This window comes from Silurus aristotelis (assembly GCF_946808225.1).
Source record: "Silurus aristotelis genome assembly, chromosome: 20".
NCBI lineage: Eukaryota > Metazoa > Chordata > Actinopteri > Siluriformes > Siluridae > Silurus > Silurus aristotelis.
The window spans coordinates 13,612,684-13,630,337 of NC_139593.1; the positions used below are offsets into that span (position 1 = coordinate 13,612,684).

The window sequence follows — 17,654 nt, forward strand, 5'->3', positions numbered from 1 at the left end:
GAGGCTTCGTGGTGCTAAATCAGCCACATGAAAATCAATCCATATCTTGAGCTTTAAGCAGCTTTTAACACAGCCTATCACAAGACACACTTATCAATAATCCTGCCTTGGAATTTGTAAACCAATAAAGGGGTGGGCTATATCCCACCCCTAGGGAGGATCAACTGTTTTTTAAATGACATGAATGGAATACATTTGTGTTTCATGATGATTCTTCCCATGTGTCAAACAAGAATCCATGGCCCGCTTTTATTATGCCTTTATTCATGACAATGTGCTCAACCATTTTTAGGCTGATGACACTCAACTGATCGACCCCACATCCTCAAGTTACCACTCTTATCTTAACTTGCCTGGTGGACATCTCTACATGGATGGCGACTATCACTTAAAACTAAATCCCAGCAGAACTGAAGGCTCATGAAAAGATCATGCAATATCCATGGAAAGTTCTGGGAACATTTTAATCATAAACAAATACACTTCTGAACAAACTACTATCTCTCACTCACCAAATTGCTAACCAGACTTGGGCATGCACTGTTCTTCTTTAAAGCCTCATAAGGATAAATCATTCTCCAATTGTTTCTCTGATCTGTTGTCATCTTGAGCTGGAAAAGACGTCTAAAGCTTGCCCTGGTCAAGTCATCCATTGAGCACCAAACCCCTGCAACTGACCCAAAGTGCAGCGATAAGACTTGTTTCAATCAAATCCAAACTCTCCAAACTCACACAATTGAAATAAATCTTCAACTGTTTTGCTGTAGTATGATTTAGAAAACTAATTTTGCCTTACCAGAGTTTCTAATGTTCAAAAGGTTCTATATACAAGAAGTAATCCAAACCTCTTCTGGTTTAAGGGGTTGGATGTTTCTATCATGTCTTTGGCACAATCTTCCGTTTGAATATCTGTGCTACTGAATTACAGCTAAACTGATTAGTATAACTGAGCATTGTTGATGTAAACAGTGTAAAAGCTAACAGTGCATTTAAAGAGTTAGGTATAAAGAGAAGTAAAAGGTGGCCGTATTTAGGTCCTTTGCATTAATTGCAAGTATAAGTAAATTTTAAATTACATCAGGGACCTCGACAGCAGATCAGGTCTTCTATCTTTGATGTTAAACCTCTGAGTTAAACAAGATGGGAGTCAGCAAAAATAAACGTATAAAAAATAAAGTGTCTCAGAATTTAATGGCCTCAGACAAAATTGTACCTTAACCGTGCTAATTAAATCCTAAAGGGAAAAAAGTGTTGTGTGTAATGTGGTAATCAGATTTGTGTTACTTGTCTTTTTTTGCTCTTCAGGGCTTTTGGAAAATGCAGAAAACACCAAGCATGAGCCACAGTGCTGTGATGTGCGGTGGGAGTTAAAAGTCAATGAATGTTCGCACAGCACATTCAAAAGGACTCATCCCTCACGCCAGCAAACGTCTGCTGCGACCTCGGGGGCTCCGAGGCTGAATCAATCCAGACTAAAGCTCTGCTTGCTAGTCCTAGTCCTCTTGCACACGGTAGCGACCATTACAGCTGCCCAGAACTCCACCTGCCTAGCCACCATCTTTCCATTGGAGGACAATGCCCCCAGAGAAGAGTGACAAGATGTGTGTGTGGGGCTAGCTCTAGCCAATCAGCATGCTCCAAAAATTGAATGATGGCCAGTAAGGAACTGGGTCGAACCTGAGTCGACCCAAGCACGCCAGGCACGCCAGGCACGCCAGCAGATCCCTAGCTGCGCTTTACATGTTCAGTGCTCTTTTTGCCCCAAGTAGAAGGAATGACAGGATTCAAGAGAAGAGCACGAAGATATGGAGGAAGAGGAAGACCAAGGCTGTGTTATTTTGAGATGTCAGCTCTCATACTGTTCTGAAAAGTATATATATATATATTTTTTTTGTTGTATCAGATGATGGTCAGCCTTTTTTCCTTTTTTTGCTTCAGCCGTCAAAATGGGTTTTAGTGTATGCCAAAAAATTTAATGAAAAGAGGGAAGAAAGCAAAGTTTTATGTATCATCTCTCAGTCAAACCACTCTGTCATACTCAATTGTTTCACATTTGACACTTACATCAGAATACATACAGTATACATTATGGGAGGATATTCCAAGCAATTTTCGACCGTAATGCAAGATTTGCAATTTATTTCGGATTAATGTTACAATTGACGTGTTCACATATGGAAAACGCAATTATACTTTCTTTCGGCTTCTCCCATTAGGGGTCGCCACAGAGGATCATCTGCATGTTTGATTTGGCACTTGTTTTTACGCCGGATGCCCTTCCTAACGCAACCCTCCCCATTTATCCGGGCTTGGGACCGGCACTAAGAGGGGTTGGTTCCCTGACCAGGGATCGAACCCGGGCCTGCAAATACAATTTGCAATTCCTTTTAAAGACTATCCAGAATATCCTTCCATAATACATGCAGTTGCAGTAGCTATAAATATATGAACAGGAGGCTGGTTATGGATCTACCTATAACCTTCGTTTATTATTTACCTGATTCAGATACATTCTGTTCTTGCCTTGCAAAAAAGTTGTAGACAAGGCCATATCAAAAGAGCCTTAAAAAGAGACCACTATAACAATGTTATGGTGTATTATAGTATTTCCCATTTTGAGTTTTCAGCCTTTACGTTGTATATCCACAAAACGACAGCGCTGCTTAGCAGACTACATTATGACCCTGTTGTTCTCCTGATACTTACTGGGAAAGTTGATATCTTTAATGAGCAGTGAAAATGGGAAAATATGTGGTAATCCACCACCCTCATTTTCCCCAAATATTGAAGGAATCCAGCCTAGATGCCAAGTATGAGGACCTGATACTTAGGACCCATATTTCAAGTGTATTTTAGTGCACAATCCAAAAAGGCTCTCTCTGAACAGCTGTTTTATTGACAGTTTAATCAGATGATTAACCATTATATTGTCCCAAATTTCCTCCTAAATCTGAAATTCTCCAGGCTGCAATAATATGATTGGAGTGCCTGGTCTAGCCTGGGAAAAAAATGAATGCAAATGAAACAGCAGCCAATTCATCAAAACATCCAGTTTTATTTAGAATGTGGTAGTAGTATCTTTCTTTGAGTGGTGCAGAGATGGTCCAAAATGGCATGTTTTTGACAATTTTATCATTGGATGTTCTTATTTCCACACTCTTATGCCCTCGGTATGGTAACTTATGGTAACCTACAACGCTGATGAGCATCTGAAAATGAACATGGCATAGTAATCACCTGTAATTGCGCTGTAATTTGTTTTGGCCATTGTATGGGTCTTGAATTGTCCTACACTGTTGTGTAAAGGGCTTAGCAGATAGCATGGTAGAGAAGGAGTTCTCAAGGGCTCATTCTATAAATCTCCTTCTGTGTGTAGGACTGTGAGTGTTCAGTGTCTGACTGTATGGGCCTCTGGCTGCTGATATACTGTTTTGCGCTCTGTTTGACTTGGTGTTACATCACTAACCTATGTTAAAAGGCGTATTTTTATGCTTAACATTTACTGTGTCTTTGTAATTGGCTGGAAAACATCGGTGGCACATTTGTCTCGCATAGTTACGTCTATTATTAATAACGTCGCAATATCCCTCAATCTGAAAGGCCCAAGTGCCTCCGCTGTCTGTTTGTCTAGTGTTTTTCGTTCAACACAGCAGTATACAGTATATAGAAATGGCAGCAGTTACAGTCATTTAACAGTGTTTCCCACACATATGCGATGCTTGGGTGTGGCCATAATATTTTGTGGCCATAAAAAAATCTCACATATTATTGTTTTCAATTTGGCTCTGACACTCGCACAGCTCGGGAAGGAAAGGACCGAATAGCGCTGCCAAAGCAACCTCTTTTATATGTCATTTTTTTGCAGTCACGGTATAGTTAGTCTGTCAGATCTTATAATAATTGCACAGTCTCATTTACTGCACACTTTGGTTGCACTTGGGGCCTGATTCACATTTACTGAGCACATAACGTTTCTAGCTCCTTCTTTAACAACTCAGAACAAAAACACTTTATTGTCAAATTACACAATACAGTAGAAATCTGGGGTGTAGGTGATTTAAATAGAGGTATAATAGATTTTTTTTGTTCTAATTGATATGAACACTTTGTCACCTCACAATGGTTTTAACCTAGCTGCCATAGAACAATTAATTGGGAGCTCAGTCTCCTCTTTATCAGCAGTTAATGACACCAATTTAAAACCTTAATTGACAACTTAGCTTATCTTTTGTTCTCCCGGCGGTCTCTACTCTTGCATAAGAGCCATGATTTCATGCTATAATACGGGTATATTTCGAATTTCACCTAGAAATGTCATGTTTAAGAGACTTGCATGTGTGTATGATTTCAGTTTGGCTCACAGCTCTGTGATCAAGAAGGAAACAATAATTCGGTCCAGGAGTATTAAATACAGTACATGAAACCCAACCCAAGTAATCTGTGGGAAACACTACAGATGTAATAAAGGCCAGGCTAGTGCTGTATTGTAGTTTCGTGATGACCGCTTTACTAAGTGAACTTAAAGACATGCTTTAACCCATAGTCTTGTTGTATGTTCTATTTGCTGTTTAAAGCAGCTGGCCAAGGTCTTACAGTTCAGAGGTGACAATCATTCCTCATTCCATTAAACATACACATTCACTTGGGGTCGGAAAAAAAAATCCAGCCTTACAAGCAAACAACAGAATTTGTGGATATTAAGGGATGCACCTTAAAAAAGATATATATCTTTTCTTAGAATAGAGAAATTATTGTGAGGAAGGATATTCAAGAAAACATTTGGGGTTTGCAGTTGTACACATTACCATCATGCTATTTAACTATTACATTTTACCCAGACAGCTTAGAATATTATGCCTTGTGGTACAAACAAAAGTACAAGCAAAAAAGTGCCCAGTGGAAAGACATTAGAGCAACCAGGCTTATAATACAGAGGTTTCACAGCAATTGTTGACCCCAGGTCTGTCAGATATTTTGATTTCCCATTTAATGGTAACAGATACAGTAGAAAGTCTCTCGAACTGGCCTCCATGTTGGTCCTGGTTACTTTAAAACACCAGGCAGGTCCTACACAATGTGTTATATTGCTAGAATCACATTCAATACATCTATCGTTTATTCATGCCCTTGTTTAAACCACCTTTCTTCAAAAATCCTGTTAATCTATGCAGATGTGCCTCTGTCATTATATTGTAGAATTGTGCTAATGTAAATTTGTGCTAATTTGTCTCACTGTTGCCTGTCTTTCTTTGAAATTTTGGTATATTATTATTATTATTATTTTTTTCTCTCCCCACAATCCCTTTTTTTTTTTTTTCACAAATCTGTTACCATTTTATCTGTCACCTGTCAATGGCATTTTCTTAGTCACGTCTAAAAAAAAAGTGTGAGCTGCTTAACTGAACGTTTTACTATTCTGGGCTGGGCAAACTGAGATTCCGTGAAATTTAAATACACAGACATGGAATCAGACATACATATATAGATATTACAATGATTATTACAGTGTCATATTGTCATACAATAGATGCTTTAGTTCACTGTTTCCTCTTTTCTTTTGTTTTTTTTTTACACAAAGACTTTGATTAAATATTTATAATTCGGTCTCACAGGTCATGACCTTTTTTGAACGTATGATGAAAAATACAGATATGTTTATGAGAGTTCTGTTCTAAGGAAAATAAATAGAGATATGTTAACTATTATGGTGGATGTGTCCAAAATTTGTTATTACTTAAAAATGTTTTAATGACTATAGGAGGTATTTAGTACAAACTGTAGTACAAAAGTACTGTGTATCGTTACAAAAGCACAACAACGTAACAACAAATTCCCAGTGGGGTATATACTGAAAAAAGTGAAACTATCTTGAATGCAGGAGGATTTGAGGTATTGTATACAATGTACAAGTATCAAAGCTTCACATTTTCTTCTTGCATGCCAGGGTATGTTCTTATGTGATATTTAACACTCCCTCTTCCACTGGTTGCTATCTTTATGGGCGTTAGGCCTGACCCCTTTTTACATGTAAAATTCAACAGAAACTTGATAATCAGTTTGTTGGGTTTGTTAAAAAGAAAAGCTAAAAAAAAAATTTCTCAGTGCCACCATCTCAACCAATAGATTCAATACTACAGTACTAATATATTCGATTTTACTTATTCTGAGTGATCCTTAAACACTTGAGTAACAGTATCTGAACTATGAGTGATTCTAATCCTTAATAATCAATGATATCAGGGCCTGGGCCGATTCTTATCATCAATAGGGAGCAGTGTGAACACAGTGAGTGACTGTTATCGATAATAAGGTACCAGGTACCATTATCAGCACCATCAGGGAGCCCTGTTTGTCATTGTCTGACAGGGGATACTATCAGGATGTGTTCTAAACCCTTGCAAGGACTTTGTTGTAAAGCCATCAATAGTGTTGAAAGGAAGCCACCGATGCAGTCCACTATGTCCATAAAACGAGAATGGTCAAAAGATGTGGATAAATGAGAACAGTAAAAGAAATGTAATGTGTGTTCATTGAGCCGTTTCCATTATGTAAAACAATTCAGAAAAATAAGTGTGGACTTCATTCTTTAAGAGATATTATTTGCAGAATCCAGTCATGGGGTTCCCTGGTGGTCTAGTGGTTAGGATGCAGCGCTCTCACTGCTGCGGCCCGGGTTCGCTTTCCGGTCAGGGAACCAACCCCAACCATTAGGGTTGCACAAGCCAGTGCACTCTTAGTTACGGTCCCAAGCCCGGATAAATGGGGAGGGTTGCATTAGGAAGGGCATCCAGCGTAAAATGTGTGCCAAATCTAACATGCGGATCATAAATACGGATGATCCACTGTGGCGACCCCTAATGGGAGAAGCCGAAAGAAAGTTTTTTTTTGCATAAACCAGTCACACTGGTTGCTTGGAGTGCTGAAAGAAGCCAATCTAACAAACAAACATAACATCTAATCAGATTGAAGATCATCCTTACTGGTTATATAAAGCACATTAAATTTGACCGACTCCATGTTGATTTTGGAGTCTGCTTGTGGAAAATTTAGTTCATTTAGCCACAAGGGTGTACAGTGGGCCACTTTAAATTTTTTCACTCCAACCCATGTAAACCATATCTTCATGGAATTTGCTTTGTGCCCAGGGGAATTGTCATGCTGGATCATTCTTGAGTGTCCTGTAGTTTAAATCAAGGGAAGATATAATGCAACCAAATGTAAAGAAATCCTATACAATTACGTGCCTTCAACTTTGTGATTAGAAGTTTAAGGAAAAATAACATATGGCTGGAAAAGTCAGGCATCCCAATACTTTTGTCTATATATTGTATGTGCTTGTTGAAATCCCTGCTCTAAATTGTGTCCCACATTTGCTGTTATAAAAAGATGGGGATTGTATTCATTAAGTTGGTAAAAAGCAGTAGTGAGGTCAGACACGGATGCCAGGTAGGGTGCAATTCATCAATCAATCAATCAATCAATCAAGCTTTATTTGTATAGCGCCTTACAGCAACCAAAAGGAGCACAAGGCACTTTCCAGTAAAAACAACACAATCAATAAAAATATAAGAAATATAAAAATGTAAAAATATAAGAACACAAAATATAAGTAAAATAGCAGTGAAACAGGGCTACGTGTTAAAAGCTTGTATGAATAAAAACATTTTCAACTGTGATTTAAAAACACTCAGCACAGTGATGGATCGGATGTGAGCTGGAAGAGTGTGTTTCACAGCTTTGGTCCCTGGACGGAAAATGACCGACCACTAAACTTTTTATATCGGAATTTAGGAATGACCAGAGATGTCAATTCATGTCAAAGGAGTGAGCGGGGATAAGGTCAGGAGCTCTGTGCAGGTTATTTGACTTCTTTTACTTTAACCTTGGCCTGCCATTACTAGGTCGCACCTTTAATTTTGGGACTCACAGCTGAAAAGGACCTACCTGAATTTAAATGTTAATAGTTCCTGAAAAAAGTGTGCTTTATACACTATCTAGATATCTTTGGAAATGAGACACTTTGGGCTTTACTAGCCACCATAGTATTCTCCATCAGAGTTGATAAAAAACAAGTTATAGATGCTGATGTGTCCTGTAAATTATTTTACCGCAGTTAACATATTTTTATTTTATATATAAATACATGAAATTAGTCCTGAAGCCATCCAGAAAAAGTGATGTGCTGAAAGAGTTTATATTTCTCATTTAATGAAGATATCATGAAAAATGAGATTCCTACAAACAATTATCTAAAACTATGTCTGGTCGCTCCACCCATATTTTGAAAGTCACAGCTGTAAATTACCTACTTAAATTTAAATGTTAACAGTTCCTGAAAACAATGTGCTACATAAACAATGTAGGTATCTTTGGATGAAGACACTTTGGGCTTTACTATTCATTATTCAGAGTTGGTATTGCTCATAAAGATAATGTTATAAATGCTGAAGTGCACTAAATAAGAATTTCCTGCATTGATTGTGTTATTATTTCATATATAAATACATTAAATCAGTCCTGAAGCAATCCACAAAGGTACTGATTTAAAAGCCACACATCTCATAAGTTTATGTTTTAAATGCAATGAAGAAATCATGAACAATCTGATTCCTACAAACATTACAAGCTATTGTTATACAGTTCTAGCCATTCATACAGTCTGCATCGATACGGATTGACGGTCATGCAAATGGCAGGAATATGCCTTACAAACACACACAGACACACAGACACACAGACACACAGACACACACACACACACACACACACACACACACACACACACACACACACACACACACACTCACAAGCATTTCTCTTATAAAAACCAAACGGCCAGATCATATAAAACTGTACAGGGAGATATAAATTGCAACTCACAGATGTAAAATAGGCTCAGATTTTCCATCCACATACAGGTCACAAGAATATTTTTCTCATTCCTGCTTCATGCAATCTCCAGTAAAACAAACTTTTTTAACTGTCCATTATTTTTTTTTTCTTTCTTTTTAAATTTTTCTTTTTCTTTTTACATCTTTGCAAACAAAGCCCAGTAATCACTAGCTGAAAACAGGTGTCTGTCCAAAGAGACATGCATTACACTCCCTGACAGGCCTCTTGTGTGAACAGTAGCGTTATCATGCTGGAGCAGGTGTAGTCCTCTTAGTTTCATTAAAGAGAAATTAAAATGCTTCATTTTTTTGGAAACAGTTTTGGGTGGTTTAATATCTAGGTGTCCATAAACACCTAGCCATCAAATTTGTCATAATGTATAAAGATATGGCAGTATGCTGTAATAAGGACATTATGTAAATGAAGGTAACTGTAGACTTAATGGAATTTCAGTACTCAGTATCTGTATCGAGGTTTTACCGCAATGCCATCTGCACTTTAAAACTCCATTTTAGTTCTGTTTTATTCCTTTGTGTCATATTTGATATATGATACAACTTTTAATACTCTAGCTCATTCCATGTTACATCAGGTAAGAATAAATTACAATCAGTTTTTCCAATATTAATGACAAATAGTCTGCTTTTGAGTACGTGAAATGATTTAGCAATTTGGAACATGTTAAACAATTTAATACTTTCTCTATATTTTGACTGTATCCTGTATAATGCAAAGCTCAGATGCAGTAATAAACAGTGGTATTAGAAATTATGTGAGACCTCAAATTAATCTAATAGGGTTGCTGTTGATTACACTAAAACCCTGCAGATTTAAAGATCTTGTAGAAGAAAGCTATACACATGTAACAGTCTAGCATGACTATGTTGAACTTCACCCTTTATCCACTAGGTGACAGTACAAGCCAATTTATATTAGAAGTCGCGATGCATCAATAAAGACTACAACCTACCTTTCTACCTACATTTTCTACTTTCTTTCTACATATTTCTGTTAAAAACTAAAGTCTTGAATCCTTGTGGCTAAACACAGAAGAGAATAAATCAAACACTACATCATAGGTGATGTTCCTGTGCAAAGTTTAATTGTATTTTTATTTTTTTATCTAATATGTTACATATGTTACCTACCATATTACCATTATGCACTTTAGATTAACGTCTAGTTTGTCTACTTTAGACACAATTCACAACTGTGAACATCTTTCGATGTTACGACTAGATTAACGTTACAGCAATGTTACAAACTGTCACAGGACTGTTGCTTTAATTTTTTTACTTTCCTAATCAGATAATTATAATGAAAATTAAACAATGTTTACAAACTCAATAGGCATGTTCCGTAGCTGCAAACATAATGATCAATGAGCATTTTAATGTATAGATTTAAGACATTTCTATATAATTAATACTTGAACTCAACATAAGTCAAGGTAATGCGGAATAATACCAAGTCTCTTTCGGTAATATGCTGCAAATTGAAAAATATCAGTGCACTGCATTCTAAAACCTGTCAGAATAGCTTATTATGGTGAGTCAGCTATAATGAAAAGGTAATCTTTGTGTTCCCTTTTCCCTTCCTCAAAATTGTTGACTTTTGAACAAATTATGAAACAAAATAATAAGTAAATAATGCTTTTTTTTTTAACAGTGCTGGAAATGTGTTACTTTACGGAAAGTTGTATTGATGATTCTTCGTTTTAGGTTTCTATGTTCCGATTAATGATATAACTGATGAATACAATATATATAGGGAATTAAGATTAGTGAAGATCAGTGTCTTTCAGTATGACCTGGTTCAAAATAATTTACGACAAAACTGATATTGTGCATGTATCATTAAGCAAATATATTGTGATACTACTTTAGGCAATAACCATTCAAATATATTGTAGTAATATTACATACACATTTTGGCGTACAATTATTGCAGTATTGCTACATCCAAATAGTACAATAAAAATATATTGCACTACTACAACATAGTTACAACTATACAAATATATTGTAGTACTTTACAGACACATATTGCTATTCAAATATTTCAGTATTACTACATGCAAATATTAAATTAAAAATATATTGCAGTACTACAGCATACAGTTACAACTATACAAATATATTGTAATATTACTACATACAAAATATGTATATACGTGATAAGTAATAAGTAAATAAAAACACAAATACTGCTTTGTTGTTCTACTACCTACGAAAACTTCTACTGTATAAAAACATTGCAGTACTATTGCTACTAGATACAAATACTGCATTCAAAGGTACTATATTATATAGTAGAAAGGGTTTAAAAGTAGAACATACTGACAATAGACTCCGTGAAGGTGGGCTGTTGTGTCACATTAACGTTTAGTGGTAAGCGCAGTCAGTCTGAACCACTTGTTCAGTCACTCACTCTCTAAAGCACACACACATTGGGTAAGGATGAGCATGACTGCTGACTGGACTGTGATTCAAGCTTGACCTGACTTCTCCTTTCTCTTTCTGTCCTCCCTCCTTGCATATCTTACACCCACTAATGGAAGACAAAGCAACACTGCAGCCATCCAACTCTTTCAGCTCCATAGCTTTCCTTACAGTTAACAGATATCTTGACTGAACTTCTTCACAAATTTTATAAGGTGCCTGAACACGGAAAACCATCTCTGGCACTTAGGCTCCACAGTGCCCTATCTGAGTGGTGCTCCATTAACCAAGAATCTTTTTAGTGTTTCATCACATCTGCTGGAGGGAAAGATTAAATACAGTTTTTTTTTATTATTATTATGCAATGCATTTAATCTTTTATTTTATAAATGGATTTGGGATTCTATGAACAAATATCAGGTACATTATTTAAATATGTACAATGAAATTCTGAGTATTTATTGAAGCCATAGAGCATTTTTACTTCCACCAATTTTTGTTAAAGTACTAAAAGTTTCATGTATCAAATTCAAGTTCATCTTCTTCTTCTTCCACTTCTCTCACATAATTTTTTTTTTTTCTATACAATATCGCTGACAAAAAAATGTCTCTAGGTTACGTATGTAACCGTAGTTCCCTGAGGGAACGAGACGCTGCGTCGGAACGCTTTGGAAACACAACTGCGTTGTCCATGCTCTAAATAATGAGTCTATCAGTCAGAATTAAAGGCAGGCTGTCACCGGCAGGGTGACGTCACGACCAGGAAATAAATTAGCCATGGAGAGAAGCCGGCTTCAGCTTTTGTAACCGAGAAGGAAGCGCTGAAGGGACGTGGAAGGTGTGTGGCATAGAGACACAGCGTCTCGTCCCCTCAGGGAACCAGGGTTACATATGTAACCTAGAGACGTTCCCTTTCAGGAACTCAAGCTGCGTCGAAACACTTTGGAAATGAGAGTCCAACAGCACGACCTTGTCGCTGTCTGGTATTTCGGACAGGTTAAACCACAGATGTCTCTTGGTGGCTATTAGGGCGGCCATAGACTGGCCAATGGCCTTAATAGTCTTTTTATATAGATCACATCAAATCCACCATATATATATATTGTATGTATAATTGTACAGAAGTTATATACAGTGTTTTTACAGAGATCTAACGGTGTAGTGTAGAGTACAGTAGTGTGATGGTGGATGGAAAAAAGCTGTCCCTGAACCTGCTGGTTCCTGTATCCCTTACTTGATGGAAGGAGGTTAAACAGTTTGTGACTGGCATGTGAGGAGTCCTTGATGATGTTGTGAGCTCTGCGCAGACATCTGCTGTGGTGAAGGTGTTCAATGGCAGTTAGTTTGGTGGCAGTGATGTGCTGATTTAGTGGCCTGTATCGCCGGATCCGCCATACGGAGGATCTCGGAGAACTGGCCGCCCAAACGGTCTCCCAGACCCAGCTTTATTGCAGAAGGTCGGCTTGGTATGCACCGACATGGTGTTTAATGAGTTGCTCAGTAACTTCTAGTTTTATAACCATAATGACTGTATAAAACTGTAGAAAGAACATTACTTATAATCTTATACTCCAGTGCTCATGTTAGTTCTCTCTCTCTCTCCAGTGTTCTGTATTGTTGAAAGATTTATGATCAAACCCTTGATGTCACCCAATTGAGGATGGGTTCCACTTTTGAGTCTGGTTCCTCTCAAGGTTTCTTCCTCATGACATCTAAGGGAGGTTTTCCTTGCCACAGTCGCCACGGCTTGCTCATCAGGGATAAATGCACACCATTCACCTTGACTGTTAATTGCTGTAAAGCTGCTTTGAGACAATGTCTGTTTTGAAAAGTGCTATACAAATAAACTTGACTTGACTTGACTTGATGGTGTGCAGAGGCATAAGCCTTACCCACCAGCGCCGAGGTAGTGCGCAGGGGCTTGGTGGCTGACTGTTGGGGGTTTAAGGGAAGACGCCTCACCCGGGGAGAGATAGGGTGCCAGCGTCTCTTTAACCCGTGGCATGACACCATTGCCATTATCTCTATGCCCCAGGATATTGAAATAAACCACTGTTTTGGGGCTGATGGGGCGGGTCGAGAAAGGCTGTGCCCAGGAAAAAATGGCAAGCCCCGATGTGGAGGCTTGACACTGGGAGCAAAAAACGCCCATCGAGCTTGTCTGAGGAAGGGGCTTTATGTTTACCAGCCGGCCAAGCTATATCCAGCTTCTGGATGGCATGTGTCACAACCTCCAGAAGCTGCTCCCTTCTCAAAGGAAGAGAGGCGGAGCTGTGCGCTCTCATGACGGGTTTAAGACATCGGAGAGAGGCGTGCCTCCAAAGCTAAACGAGAGCTGGAACAAGCAGAGGAGGAAGGAGAATGAGGTAAGACCGTCTTCAAACCTTCTGCGAGATCCATGAGCGAACCCAAGGAAGTGGGGGCACTCTCCTCAAAGCGGACCAGCTCCCAAACAAGCCATTAATAATAAAACAAGCCGTTAATAAAATGGGGGCAGGGAGAAGCACACAGCCAAAACTTGTGCTTGGATTTCTTCGATGGCTTAATTTTTTTTTGACAGACATAGACAAAAACATTAAATTTACACAGAGTGTTTCATGAACAAACAGAAGCTGAAGCCGGCTTCTCTCCATGTGCGTTTTATACTTTCTGGTCATGACATCACCCTGCTGGTGGCAGCCTGCCTTAAATTTTGACTGATTAGAATCATTATTCAGAGCATGGACAACGCAGTCTCGTTCCCAAACTGTACCGACACAGCTCGAGTTCCTGAAAGGGAACTACAATGCCCATCACCTTAAAATGGCGAGGTTGCCAAACATGGGCTTGCTTCACAGAAAAACTCAAGCAGGATTCAAATTTGCTGAATAGATCAAACAGACGGCCTCTAGTGCCACACCCAAATCTGATTTCCTAGTGAATTCTGCAACCTGAATTGGGTGAAAAATTTCTCTCGCTGTCTCCATATTTTGCTGAGGACATCACTTATTTTGAGTTAATACCTGTTTTAGGACCTGGGGGCAGCTTGTTGATGTTTTGACTGGAAAACCCATGACCATATACTGCTTTCGGGGAGTCAGGTGTTTGGGGTTGGGTATGTTCTGTCATGAAATAAAATGTTCTTATGCTTAGTCCTGTTTTTGTTTTGTTTTTCCCCACTTGCACTTGCATTCACCTCCCGAAACAACATACAAAAAATAGCTGTGTACAATTTTCAAATTTTCAAATTTCAAATTTCAGATTATACTGAAGTGGGCGATGCTTAATGAATTCCCAAATTCTTTAAACAGCCTATAAGGCAGAAAGTCAATATGATTTCCAGTTTTGTGTTATTAATTCATACTGGATCCCATTTACAGCTTTTAAAGCTTTAATGTGCCAAAAGATTAGATCTACTTCTAGTTCAAATTGTCCTGATTTGATCATTACACATGATTGAATAATACATGTTTAGTAATAAGCACATTACAGTAAATGTATGAAATGCATGTGAATTGGGGCATTACCAGAGATTAGCATTGGGTGGCACTCTATTGCTTTGATACTCTTCTCAAAATGATCCTCTGTATGTGTGTGTGTGTGTGTGTGTGTGTGTGTGTGTGTGTGTGTCTGTGTGTGTGTGTGTGCGAGAGAGAGAGTGGGAGAGTGAAAGAGAGAGAGAGAGAGAGAGAGAGAGAGAGAGAGAGAGAGAGAGAGAGATGATTAAATCAGCTCTTTTTCTCAGCATGTTTTTGTAATAGCAGTACATGCTGACTATTAATGGGGGCTAATTTTGAGCTTCTGCAGTGCTTTTGGTCAGTCACCCGACTTTTTTATTTCTCATGATCTTCTTCTTCTTTCGGCTGCTCCCATTAGGGGTCGCCACAGCGGATCATCCGTCTCCATACCACCCTGTCCTCTACATCTGCCTCTTTTACACCAACTACCTGCATGTCCTCCCTTTTTTATTTCTCATGATACTAAGCACCAATCAATTGCATTTGGGAGTACAATAGTACAAACACTTAAAACATGCTGTAGCTTTACGGGGACATGAGCATCTAGTAACACAGTATTCTTGAAGTCTCATTTAATATTAACTATAGTGGGCATCAAAAAGATATTGTTAAATTAGATAATTAACCTCAGCCAATCATACAGTATGTGCTCCTTTAGCCCAGCAAATGTTTGGCATTTTATTACAGGATATAGCTCTAGACCCCAATAAAACTAGCATGACATTGATATAAGAATCCTGCCCATTTAATTGCCACTGAATATCAGTGTTAGATATGAGGAACCGTAATTCTTTTCCACACACAATATCTGCCCTAATCTAACCATCACTGCAATTATTTATAGCCTTTGGGAGATTTTTAATGGAAAATTCTTTACTGAAATTCATTTCCCACTTCTGTTCTAATTCCTCAAAATGTGGAAGCAATGCTAATGATAATTTTGGGTTAATGCTCTTATCAGGAGTGGAAAATAATGAACTACAATGGACCCTTTTGTACAATACTTAAGGACGTACAGGTATGGTACAGGACATATGTCCCTGTATGATGGATTTTTTTTTCTTGTATTACTGAATAATAGCACATTTAAAATTATTTAGTTTGACTTGAGTTTTTAAATTTTGAGTGCAATTTTTTTTTTCTGTTGAAAAGAAGGAAAAAAGCTTAGCCAACAGCAGTGATGTCTAAGACATAAGAACAGAGGTGGTAAGTAACGGAGTACAAATACTTCATTACTGTACTTAAGTAAATTAAGTAAATCACCACCTGCGGGAGGAACCGTAAGGGACAGGTGCTGAGAGGATTGGGCAGCAGTCGAAGGCGGGGGCCTGCTTAGACTGCTGCCCCCGCGACCCGGATTACGGATAAGCGGGAGAAAATGAATGAATAAATGATATAATTGGCTGTCAAAATTAAAATGATTTTAAACGGCACAAAATTTTTTCCTTTCTTTACTTACATATAAAATAAATAAATTAACTCCAGATAAAAATATTTTTAATTAGTAAACTTTTGTTTTATTTCTAAGTCTCAAATCAAACACCAAATCCGCCATGTTTTACACAATTTACCCTCTGGGTGGCGTTTTGTGAGTTTTTCCCTCATAATGGCGACACAAACTTAAATTACTGTCTTTATTGATCGTACAGATAAACACAATACATTATTTAAGTCTGTTATATGTCTATAATTGTATATATATATAAAAGCTTCCTGACTTGACTTGAAGAGGTGCATTTCCTCCGGTATCACCTCAATAACTGTCCGTGTGGAAACATAGCAAAGGCTCTAAATGATGTCCACATATCTCTGCACTGATATAGCCTTTATATTTAATCACTGTACATATGCTTACATATATATCACATGCTGTTAATATGATACATGTTTAACACCTCCAAGCTGCCAGTTTTGGGCACCTGAGAAAGCCCTTAACTCACTACTGCTCATTTAGTAAATGAGATCATTAAGAGTCGCTCTGGATAAACACTTCCAACAGGAAGTGGCTATATCTCGCTATCATTGTCTCTCTATTTTCTCTATCTAATTGTCTCTGTGTCTCTTATAGTAAAAGTCTCTGTCTCACTGTATATGTCTCTCTCTTGCTGTCTCTCTATTTGTTTCTCACTCTTTCTAAAGCTGTGTCTGTGTCTCTTTGTCTTTGTCTCTGTCTTTCCTGCTTATTTACATGTCTAACAAAGTTTTGAGTTTTAAAGCAGAGGTGGCAAAAGTACACACATCCTTTACTTAAGTTACTTAAGTTAATACTTATTGTTATTACTTTTACCTGTTTTAGCTGTTAACTGGACCTCACATCATGATAGATAGATAGATAGATAGATAGATAGATAGATAGATAGATAGATAGATAGATAGATAGATAGATAGATAGATAGATAGATAGATAGATAGATAGATAGATAGATAGATAGATAGATAGATAGATAGATAGATAGATGGATGGATGGATGGATGGATGGATGGATATATAATGATAGCCTAGTGTGTTAATGTCAGTATCCCCACAAGGATGAGTTTGAGAGTTTGATTCCTGGTCGAGCTGGTTGCTGTGTTGGTAAATAAAACTTCTGGACCTTGTCCACTCTGAAAACATTTCAATTCTGTCCTTTCTGTGTTGGATTAATTTCTTGATTTCATGGTCTTTAATGAAAGATAACTCCACCAAAAAAAAAGGCACTTCTGTGGTAGCTCAGTGGGTTAAGGCTTGTGCCTGAACATGGTCCTTAATATAGTCCACGCTGGTGATAAGGTTTCAAAGCCAGTCCTACATGCCTTCTTTCTTACTGCGCTGGCATGAAAAAAG

The 17,654-nt window shown here is 37.9% G+C and overlaps 1 protein-coding gene across 1 annotated transcript in view; it reads left to right on the top strand.

The window, feature by feature from the left end:
- nalf1a (NALCN channel auxiliary factor 1a) overlaps positions 1-5,703 on the top strand; it is a 90,526-nt gene extending 84,823 nt beyond the window's left edge. The window contains exon 3 of the mRNA XM_083522436.1: positions 1,306-5,703. Coding sequence (XP_083378562.1) covers positions 1,306-1,595 — 290 coding nt within the window. The 3' untranslated portion in view covers positions 1,596-5,703. The remainder of the gene's footprint in view (positions 1-1,305) is intronic.
- Positions 5,704-17,654: the final 11,951 nt, after the last annotated feature.